General features: G+C 38.6%; 1 protein-coding gene across 1 annotated transcript in view; it reads left to right on the forward strand.

The window, feature by feature from the left end:
- Positions 1-12031, forward strand: part of RASGRF2 (Ras protein-specific guanine nucleotide-releasing factor 2) — a 171505-nt gene that overhangs the window by 112530 nt on the left and 46944 nt on the right. Inside the window, exons 17-18 of the mRNA XM_009331784.1 lie at positions 1817-1945; positions 3235-3324. Coding sequence (XP_009330059.1) covers positions 1817-1945; positions 3235-3324 — 219 coding nt within the window. The remainder of the gene's footprint in view (positions 1-1816; positions 1946-3234; positions 3325-12031) is intronic.

Genomic DNA, 12031 nt, shown 5'->3' on the forward strand with positions numbered 1-12031 from the left:
GGAATTTGCAGCTAGATAGCTCTGTTATGCAGGGCAAAGTCCTTTTGTCACCCAGCTGCATATAGCATGCTGAGGAAGAGGAGTAAGTTTAAAAAGAAATCTCACAGGGAGAATGGAAACGGGTAGTAGGAGAACTGCAAAATGCTAATCTGCACATTTCCTATCATATGTAATGTGTTTCTTTGTTTCTGAAGTCTTCTGGGTAAGGAGACCAGTTCTACTTAATCAGGAGCCACCACCCCATTACAGTTAATACTGTCGCTCTGATACTGCCAAATTTCCAAGAAAACAGCTATGGCTTACTCTAAATCCAATGTAACCATGCACATTCTGTTCCCCAGGACATATTATTGTGGTGGTTGTTGTTCTCCTTGAATGTTGTCCATTTACATCCTGGAATTTCCACCTTTTTACCCACTTACGAAGTTGTTGTTTGCTTTCAAAGTGTTTGTTTTGCAAAGTTTCTGTTTATATATATTTTTATATATACAATGCTTATGCTGCAGGCAGTTGTCATTCATACCAAATGTAGGATATATTTTATCAGTTTGTTTTCCCTCATTTCGGAAGTAGTATTTCTGCCATTCCTTTTTTATTCTTCTGATAGAAGAGGTCCTCCATGGAGTAATCTGCTCTCCAGTGCTGTTTTGCCATTTTATTGGGCAGTTTTTGATTACACATAGTTATCCAACAAGTACTATTTTCCCTAGCTCATATTAAACCTTTGAGTTCAAGTATCCTTATTACATGTGCATTTCACTGCATATTCTGCTGACTTAAAGTGCAGTCTTATCCAAGCTATTTTTAAAACTGGCAACTTGCTGGTTTTCACCAAGTTCTTTATTTATGAGCTTTTGTGTGGCTATGTCATTGGTACAAAACTTTCCCAGTCCTTTAACTCCATCCAGAGGATAATTATTGCTGAGTCTTCTTAACGCAAAAGTTTCATGGCAAGTTCCAGAAGCAGTACTGTTTAAAACAACTATAAACCACAGATTAAACATAAACAACTTTGTGTTAGATGGTATTCATAGAATCACAGAATGGTTTGGGTTGGAAGGGACCTCTAAAGATCACGCAGTCCAACCCCGCTGCCGTGGGCAGGGACATCTTCAACTAGATCAGGTCGCTCAGAGCCCCGTCCAACCTGACCTGGAATGTTTCCAGGGATGGGGCATCCACCACCTCTCTGGGCAACCTGGGCCAGGGTTTCACCACCCTCAGCGTAAAAAATTTCTTCCTTATATCTTATATCCTTTATATCTAAATCTACCCCCCTTTAGTTTAAAGCCATTCTCCCTTGCCCTGTTGCAACAGTGGTATTAGGTTGGTATTGAAACACTGGTATTAAGTGCTGTTAATTAATGGCCATTTTTTAAACATTACCCTTCAGTGAAGCCCCCTTTGATGTACATATTCTTTTTTATCAATGCAGTACAGTTCAGATTGTTCAAAGTTGATCATTTGCAGACTTTCCATCTTTTGGTGTTTGTGAACTGAGAGTGCTGAATCACCCACATACTCCATAACCTCTGCAGAGGCACTCCACAGCTAATACAAACTAGTCTGACTACACTCTGTGCTTTAAAAAAGCATATCTTAAAGCCCCATATTGTACTTCCCTATGGCCTCTTGATATTTTCACAGAACATTTTTACTTTATAAATGCATTAATATAACATAACCTAATTATTGATACATTAATTAACTTGTTATATATTTTATATAATATGGCATAATATGATATAATTAATATACTTAAGAGTTATAAATTATGAACGATCATCCCAGTATTAACATTTATTCCCTTTTAAAGCAGCAGTTCTAGAATCTGTGTCAGTGGACCGGACAATTCCTGAAAGCACCTCAGCAGTGGACACCACAGAGCTTTCCCCATGTAGATCCCCTTCGACACCACGTCATCTCCGCTATCGTCAACCAGGAGGTAAGAACCTGATGTTTCTTGCCTCTATCAGTCCCTTTAAAGAATTTAAATACTGTAGCTGTAATCTTTGCAGGATATTAGAAAAGAATAATTTTTGAATAATGTGTTTTGCTTGTGTTTTCTTTATTTCTCAGGTATTAAAAAAAAAAGCCGTTAGAATGTAAATTATGCTGGTTAATTTGTACAGTAATAACAAGAGACTTGAAAGCATATTGGGACTTGGGTAATATGAAATGTTCTTAAATAGCTCGAGCAGGATGTGCCCAAGTTCAAGACTAATATTGAATCGGTCCTATTGCCACAAAGCTCTAAAGACCTTGATAGATTTTATTTTTCAGCTACTAAGGGGACATATTTTGGGCACCATATGTAATCATGAAATATGCAACACCCGTTATTGTCAATGGGGAGTGACTGTGCCTGTTTCTTTGTATAACACTGAACATTTACAGATGGTGTCACATTATTTGTTCCAAAATTTGAATAAACTGCCCAACTGAAGAGGAAAAGTGAGAGCTGGAGCTCCTCAAATAGCACTCACATGGCTCTTTGAAATCATTAGCAGAGCTGTGAGCTACGTCCATGAACTCTTAAAATGCTGCCATCTCGTGCAAGCCAGATTTCTAGGCAGTTATTTCATGTCTGGGATTAAAACAACAAAAACAGAGCAGAGTCTTCTCAACTGTTAATAAGTTGCTGAGACATTTTAATTTAAACCAATAGTAATCTTCTGTTATTGGGCATGTTTATGGTGAGGTGGCAAGATTTGGAGTTGGAAACTGTGGGGAACAGTGCCATATTATCTGAGTACTAGTCAGAAGCAATGTTCTACAGCACTCCCTATAGAGAAAGCTTGATAAATTGTGCAAAACTGCTCTCATCCTAGGCAGTGACCTGGGAAAATATGTGAATCTTGTTATCAGAAGTTGGTTAATATGCTTAGTTCTCCAATATGATTTTTTGTTTAGGTTAATTTTCTACACCATTGTTTTTGTCTCTTTTTTTTTTCTTCTTCTGTTTGGTTACTGCTTGTTCCTCACCTTGGCAGTGTCTTAGGCATTTTTTTCCATAGCAACATTAATTATACCAACCTGGAAATAAAACTTAAATCACAAATATGATTATGATATTTTTATTTCCCTTAATATAAAGTCCTCTGGCAATGAAAACATAAAATGTTCACAGAGTATAAACATTAGTGAAGATTTTAAGTATTATTGTTGCTTAACTTGAAAAATATGAAAAGTATGTAGAAGTTGTAAACTTCTCTCTGTCTGTTCCCTTTACAGTACAAACTGCTGACAACAGCCACTGTTCGGTTTCTCCTGCTTCTGCTTTTGCTATTGCTACAGCTGCAGCAGGGCACGGGAGTCCACCAGGTGAGAGAAATGTGCTGTACAAAAGAGAGATAACAATAAGATACCTAGGTCTCAAAAGGTAAGTATTTCCTAAGAACATACTTATTTGAATCCTAAATAGCTGCTGATTGGTTACTTTAATCTGCTGGTGGTTTGTGTCTGGAATCCTGCCCGTTGTGTGGACATTGCAGTATGGCATTCACAGATAGTTGGAACCTTGGCTTCCAGTTATGTGGCCGTTACAAAAATATTCGTAATGTAACTGATTAAATTGAAAGTGAAATTGACCCATAAGAATGACTAAAACAGCTTATGACAGACTGTTCAGGTACATCCAGCCCTTCTGCATTTCCTGCTGTGGCAGTCTGGCAATTTGGGCTGATGAAGCAATTTATGTCACCAAAGAGTAAAATCATCTTTTAGGCTGTTTATTTACCACCCTGTCCTGGGGAGTTGCCAGCAACCATTGCCATGTCTACTTGAAAGAAGGAAAGGATGAGAATGTATTCAGAAATATCTTTTAGAACAAAACATGCAACCTAACAAATGAGGACTGCATACTATACCATATACCTTCAAGAAACTCATGTGAGCTTTCTGTCTTGGTTTTGTGGACCGTAAGGAGATTGCCAAACCATTCAGTGAGATTTTGAACTATCGTGATATAAACCAATGATAGCTTTTCTTGCTGACTTAAATCAGAATTACATTTATCACTCCACATTTTCAGTTCATCATCTATTAGTTGAATTCTTGTATTCTGTCCTTAATATTTCTAGTCCAGCCTATTGCTGAAAGATTAATGTTTTACATATATGTAGTATGCTAAACATCTAGATCATATCTTTCTTGTTTTTATTATTTTTTTATTCACTTACAATTTAAGATTTTATTTTGAAAATGAGCCTTTTTATGTCCACGGTTGGTGTACATAACAGCAGTTGTACGTAACTAAATTATTGCAAATGCGTACTGTATATTCCTTGGAAAGCAGCTATGTTGTCTGCTGACTGGAGGTATTTAGCGCAACTTAAAATACTTGATTTAAGTTTTGAATTCGCTTGGTGTCTTGCTGTGTACCCTTTGACATATGAATATCTTGCACTGAGTCCTGTCCCTAGGTCATGTTACAAATAAAAAGCAGCTTTTTTAAAGTCAAAAAAATCACTTTCACTTTGCATTGACACACTCAAACCCACGGTTCATTTTGATTATGTATGATAAAGCATAGTCCAGCTGTAAATTAACACCTGCCTCTTTTCCATCATAACTGTTGGAATGTTAAGAAACTGCTTTGAAGACCCTAGTCTCAAAATCATTCATGAATTTCTATGCAAGTCAGTAAATTGTCGCCATTGATTTCGGTGGATTTTGTATCCACTGTGTCTAAAGTTGTGGTGATTCACTTGATGAGTGAGTAGGCATCATGAAAAAATAATTTCTGGATAAACATGGATCAGTGCTCCTATTACTCGTGTACTTCCTGTGATCTTCAGATGATCACAAGAGAGTAATGTTCAGTTTTAGGAACTTTATGAACCTGACACAAACATGTATTTAGTCAGTTTTTTTGAAATGATGAATATCTTCTGCCTTTGGAATCAGACACTGCCAAGGAATCAGTGACACATTTTGCTTTATGAATTAATTCCAGTACATTTACAAATTGTTCAAATAACGCAGTAAGAGTAAAAAATACTGTTTTTTCCTACTAGGATCAATTAAATTCAAAATTACTGCTTCTATATTGTTCAAAGCACAGCTTTTCAATATTTGTATTTTTGAAGTATGAGAGAAAATAAAATCTACAAGTAATTGAATCAATCAATTGAAGGAATATCAAAGCATGGGGATGTTGAAAAAGGAAAAAACAACATCCCTAATATTCTTAAGTACTTTTCTGTGTTGCTGTTTAAGCTAGTTCTGCATAAAAGGTCATTCTCCTGGGTGATGTAAAAAAAAGCAAGAAGGTCCTGCAGCAAATCTGACAAGAAAAGTGTGTGGTGGGGAGTCTCAGGAGACTGAGCTGGAGCAAGGCTGTCCACCTGTAATAAATATGAAAACGCAAGTCTACAAACCACAGCTTAAACAGCTGAATCACCTGTTTGGTAACTTGATGCAATGAATCATGGTAGAGATGGTATTAAAGTTGCAGAGTCATGCAGTTCAAATTTGGGTAATTCAGATAATTTTATTTCTTCCCCATGTATATGTTATCATAATTATGTGGTTCTTTAAAATAACGCGTTTTTTTCCCAGTGGGCTCCTGTCTCATTCATTGCATAGGATGGACTTGATCCCTCAGTGAATCAGGTCTGGGTGGTGAATGAGATTTATGGCTCTTTTTCTTTTTTCAGTTGGTCCTTGGCCTCACTGCCACAGACATTGTGATGTGTGCCATTTAATATACTCCTACATGGAACATAAATAGAATGGCAGGTGAAATTCAGTGTTGATAAATACTTAGTGATGCATGTAATGAGGAAAAACAGTTTGAGCTCTACAGCTGAAAGGATGGGCTCTGTGCTGGGCATTATTGCTGAGGTCCGAGATCTGACAGTTACAATAGATAGTTCCATTAAACGATCTTAGTGCTCAGCAGAAGCCAAAGAGGTAAAGGAAACATCAGGAATTCTTAGGAAAGGAACAGATAACAAAGCAGAGAAGACCATTGTGCTACCACAGTATAAATCCAGAGTTTGCCGGCATATTGAACCCTATGTACAGTTGCGATACGTCCTGTTTGAGATGAGAGGATGAGAACTAGAGAAGGTTGAGAGTTTGCAATCAAGGATGAGTGGAAGTATAAAACAGCTTCTGTGCATTTGATGTTTAGGGAAGAGATGACTGGGAGGGTTGATGAGAAAGTTCTGCAAAATCATGGATGTCATAGGGAGAGTTAGGAGGCATTTGTTGCTTTTTCTGATGCAAGAGATAGGAGGCATCAGATGAATTTCATGAGGCCAAGGTTCAAAACAAACACAAGTTTATGGTTCTTTGTGCAATGAATAGAAGGTCTGTGAGATTCTGCTGAGGGACATTGTGAAGGGAAGAGACTTACCCAGATTCAAAAAGTGGACAGCTACCTGCAAGCGAGAGCCATTAGTAGTTACTAGACTGGCAAACGAACACGTTCAGGAGCTGAAATCAGGTGGAGGTTGTGGGAGAGTATTAGGAGGTAAGAGTCATCTCTGTGTCTTCTGTTCTCACTGTTCCCTGAAACCTTCTGGCCATTTTGTTTTTTGTTATGTTTTGTTTTGTTTTGTTTTCCGAGGGTATGATTTCTCAGCTCTTCTCAATTTTCCATCTTCCAGTTCTGACTGTTCAGGAGTGCATTGAGGCAAGCAGGTTAACAGACTCATTGGAAAGCCCTGTAGTCACAAACTCTACCAGAACCAGACATGAAGAATATTTAATCATCTCCTCTGGGAAGTGCTGGCCATAACATTTTATAGTTGCTGTCACCACGCAATGATAAGTTTATATATTGATAAGTATGCAAAGCTCTAAACAGCTCTCCCAAGGGCATATGATGGCTTTGCTTATCTTATGATAAGCAACTGGGGGTACGCTGCCTGTGTTGGTCTTGTCTGCAGGCTTCATGACCACAGGTGGCTTGATGGGAAGCCAAAGTTGAAAGACTTTTCAGTACTTTGGTCTGCTTTAGATATTTGTGCACTTTCCCCTTTGGATGCCGCCTGAGTGCAGTGCATGTTGGCAATGTTTTCAGTCTGCTCCATCCCCACTGTGTAGGGATCAGTGCTGTGCTTCAGGGTCCTTGATAGTGTCTTCAGGGCACCCTCCTCTGTTGGGTTCATTTGTTATCTGGGTGCACATGAAGTGCCCATGTAGGACTAGCAGGGCGCTAAGAACAGCTCGTGCTTGGGTTGCCCCACCACACCATATGCTGCACTAGTTTATGAGCTGCTGAAAAGGAGGTGCTGGGCACCATGGTATTGCTCTGCAGCATACGGAGCTTCTGCAGTATATAGAACCTTTCTCGAGTTTATGAGTTATGCTCTTCAGCAGTTCTTTTTAACTTACTGATTTTGGTTCCATTAATTTCAGTTATTTTCCAGGCTTTTATGATGCCGAGCTGTACTAATTGTCCAATTGCTTAGTCCATCTGTCTAGTTAAATATTAATCTCTACATATCTTAAACATGTTTTTGTTTATTCTCTTCCAGAAAATTTGCATATTACTTGTTTATTTTAACAGCATGATAAAGATAAATAGAAATAGGAAGTGAAAGTAAAGAAAGGTAAATAAGGCACCCCATGTGCACAGCTTGGTGCCTGCATGAATGATAATATGCACAGTAGGGATTAATAGAGCATGTTGTGTCTTTTACGTGTCCTTTCTCTTTTGAGGGATGTGAAGGATGGCTGGATGGCTCATGGCTTACTGCAGTTGTAGTGCTCTGTCACCATTAATAGGTTGCTGCACACCTTCATTCTTTTCCCAACTTCTTAAAGTAGGGTAATAATACTAGCACATTCTATCATAGAAATGGACAGGTCAAAGTCATCTTTATTCTGCAGTCTTACAGCTTTCTTTCATTGCAATACAGCTCATTCTTCAGCAAGGGAAGAGAACAAAGTTATGCAAGCATCCTTCTCCAGAGGAGTGAAAAGCATCCAGTTTTCATGACTGGATGTAAACTAGTACAAACTCAGATTGCTGATATAGGGACAAGTATTCTTTACTTATTCTGAATTACCATTTCCCTATTCTCATGACTCTTTGTCATTGCTCCTAGCGCTTCTGTTCACCTACATGCTTCTCAGAGTGGTAGATGAGCCCCGAGCAATCACAAACATATGCCTGCACAGAGGCATCAGTTACTTGATCTGTTTCTTTCCCCACTGTTCATATACCTCTAGAAAATTAGTTCTTAATTTCTGCTTGAATCAGTGACAGCTTCCATAATCAAGACAGAGGTTATCTAGCAGCCCTGTTCCAATGTCTGCCTTACTCTTTTTCCATATAGAAAAGTTCCTATAAAAATGTTAATGTTAACGGTCTCATCCTAATGAATGTCCTGTAATCTCTTCTTTTAGCTTTGCAATGAGAGTTAGGTAGTCCTTAAGTGGAACTCCAGGGAGCTGCAGTGAGCCCCATCTCTTCAGGAGTGATTTCCTTCTCTTCTCTGAGAGTCTCTGTCACATAGCCAGTGTCAAAAAACAGGAGTGAGACTGGTAATGTGGGAGAGGAACCTCCTGCCAAAATACTCACCAATCATTTGTAGTTTTGCTGCAAAAATCCTACAGATGTTACAGGAATTAAGTAACAGCAGTATAATCTATACAGCACCCACACAAACCCTAGCACTAGATAAAAACAATTTATACGGAAAAGTATTTCTTTAATCTGTGGCTTGTAGAACTTGCAAATTTCCCTGGTTTATCTTTGTACAATTCTTTCAAACATGTTATTGCTTTTTTTTCTCCTTCACTTTTTATTTATGTCTGTTGTGCACAGAATCAGAGCACTGTGTCAGGATCAGTAAGATACCATGCACTGATTTTTAAAGAAGAAACATCTTTTGGTGTTCATTTACTGAAACTGCTTGCTCTGCGTGCAGGTCCTCATACTTGTTAATACTCATAAACTATGAAGGTGCTCTGTGTGACTAGAAGAGATTCAAGCTTTACTTAAAATCTGTGAATAGTTGTATGGATGAAGCCAAATTAGCAAAATAATGCTGTGTTGTTTTTGTAAATAATGAATACAGTAAAAAGTACTTACATAAGCTTAGCAAATGTACAAAATTCTTCTCTGCTAAGAATGTCTAACACAACTTGAAGAAAAATAGTTAATGTTAAATTGATCATTTTATTTTGAAACAGTTCTACTGAACACGGGCTTCAAGGAGATTGTTTTGACAAAAACTTGAATTCAAGATCTAAATTGATCTTGTATACTCCTTATGTTTTTTATATTATTAGCAGATATAGTGAAAGAGCTTTGAGCAGCTTATTTTTTCCTCAACTCAAACTAGAGACCAAAAATCTCCCAACATGGAAAATAAATGTTAGACAAGAAGCAAATACTTAAACCCAAACAAACAGGTTGTTCCCTCATGAACGTAGCAGCTTTATTTCAACAGCTCTGTCATCCGATTTTGAGCTAGGTACATCAGTATTTCCAGTGTGCCGCATGCTTCAAAGCTGCCTTCCTCCTCCTACAGCATGCCGATCCATGCTGTAGAGAACGTACCATTTTTCACAAGAACAAGGTGACATATTATGGGAGAGGATGGGAGTGGGATGGAAGCTTGTGGTTGGCAGGAGGGCCTGGCTTCTTTAGTATAAGCATTTGTTTTTTAAAACACATGTGAAAGGGAGAGGAGAGAGTGAGAAAGAAGTAGGGAAAAAAGAGTCTTTGGGGGAGTATCTCTGACAAATATGATTTGCACGTAGGAAAATCTGCCCCATGCTAGCAAGGAGGAAAGATGGTTTTATTTTCTCTGATTTCAGTGATTTAAAGGAGCAATTAACAGCTTGAAGCTTTGAAGCATCTACACAAAAATGAATCGCTTATATACTATGCCTTTCAATTAGTTGCCTGCACATATCTCTGGTGCTAAATTACCTTTGACTTGAGTTATTTACCTGAGTATTGTTTAGGAGAGAGAATTTTTCCTAAAGCTTCTGCATTTTGTAGCGTGTACCCTGTCAAAGATCATTTCAAAAGATCTCTCAAACAATCAGCCTGCAAATCCTTTCTTATGCGGAGGAAGTACAACCAGCTCCTTCTCTTTTCACAAACCCACTCTGGTGGTTCAGAGAAGCAATCTTAATCTAAATTGCCCTTGGTTTTAGGCTAGCGATACTGATCAGCCTGTTTACCAGACCATTTTCTGGTATCATCTGCTTTTCCATAGCTCTTACAATCTGTCTGCAGAAGTGATCAGACAGTCCTTTGCAGCTGCAGCAGATTCTCAACAAAGCAAGCACAAAACCTGCTCCATTACTCTGCTAGCTGCAGCTGATAAGTGCAAGCAGTATCTTCCTTCAAAGCAATTCAATATGCCTGGACATTCAAAAGTACCTCCTGGTGCCACTTCCACACGCTGCCATGGAGTAGTTTCCACTGTTGACAATGCATCTAATATAGTCTGTGAGTTCTGGATCGATGGTCCTGCAGTCACATCACTGTCTATGGAGGGATCAAGTTCCTTTCTTAATCTTAAACTCTGTATAAAAAGTTAATTATATGCTACTTTCCACTAATCAGTTATGCATCAGCGCATTAATTATATGCGTAAGTTATGCATTAGCGATGGAAAAGATGTACAGAGGGAAGTGTGTTATCCTTTTACAGTGTGTCTGATTTATTATGACTTTGTTATTTTTGAATCCTTGATTGCTGCCTGGGACAAAACATTGGAGGCCCTTTCTGTATTTTGTTTGACCGCTTCTGATGTAAAGCTGCCAAACCTCAATTTTAGAGCAATTGAATGCGGTTGAGGATAAATAGCGTGGAAATACTTAGGCGAAAGTGTCAACTTTAAGGGCTAGTGACTGATGTGAAAGTGTCAACTTCAGGAGCCACTGAAATGAATACAGAAACTCCTCATATCCTCAGAGGTGCTGTAGGAGTTTGTCTGCCATAACATACTCCAACTGTAACAGCAATAACAAATATAAATGGACTTTTGTAAATTACAGCTGTGGTTTCTAGTATGACATATCTCTTGAAAGCTGCATAAGCACTGAAGTTGAGCCAGATGAGTCCTGTGAACTCTCAGTCTGACACACTTTATCCCTGCTTGATTACTGTCACAATATTAGATGGATAAAAATTAGCTAAAAGTAATAATTCATGTTTCATGGAGTTCCAGATTACACAGTGGGTTGTGTGTAGGCCTTTCCATTCTGATAAATCAGGCACAGATTGATTAAGGCTGACTGCTTTTTTTAAAAGGCCAAAATTATCATGAGAAAGTTTTACCAAAGTTTCACAAATTTATTAGTGAGAGCTGCTTAGCTTATTTCAGGTTGTGACCAGTGGTGCTACTCTGCAGTCGTTCAAACTACTTGCCAGCTCCCAGTGTGACAATATTTTTGTTTTGTTTGTTCTGGCATAAGCACTAATTGGAGTAATAGAATGACACAGCTTGTGCTAGATGATACAAGGGAGATCAGATCCTATGTGCACGTCCATGTGTCCGTGTGTCTGTAGTTGTATGTATGACTGTGCCAAGACGAGGCACTGTAGCTGTACATACTGCTGCCAGGTGCATTCAGCACTTAAGCTGAATAATGTGACTTGAGATGTACCATGCAAAATAATGAAGGCATACACTCCCAGTGGGATCCCGTTGATCCCCGAAATGGAAAAGCATGTAGAAACATACATTATGCTTTAAACAGATACAGTATTTCCTCGGTTGTTACCGTCTTGCACACAGATTGATGTGAGTCTGTAGTTCCACAGTCAAGGATATCAGCTGTACTGTTCAGGGAGTATGTTGTGGTTTAACCCAACAGGCAGCTAAACACCACACAGCTGTTCGCTCACTCCCCGCCCACCCCAGTGGGATGGGGGAGAGAATTGGGGAAAAAAAGAAGTAAAATTCATGGGTTGAGACAAAGACATTTTAATAGGACAGAAAAGGAAGAGAAAATAATAATAATAATAATGATAAAAGAATATACAAAATAAGTGATGCACAATGCAATTGCTCACCACCCACCAACCGATGCCCAGCCAGTTCCTGAG

The sequence above is a fragment of the Pygoscelis adeliae genome, unplaced genomic scaffold (assembly GCF_000699105.1).
Source record: "Pygoscelis adeliae isolate BGI_AS28 unplaced genomic scaffold, ASM69910v1 Scaffold19, whole genome shotgun sequence".
NCBI classification, from domain to species: domain Eukaryota; kingdom Metazoa; phylum Chordata; class Aves; order Sphenisciformes; family Spheniscidae; genus Pygoscelis; species Pygoscelis adeliae.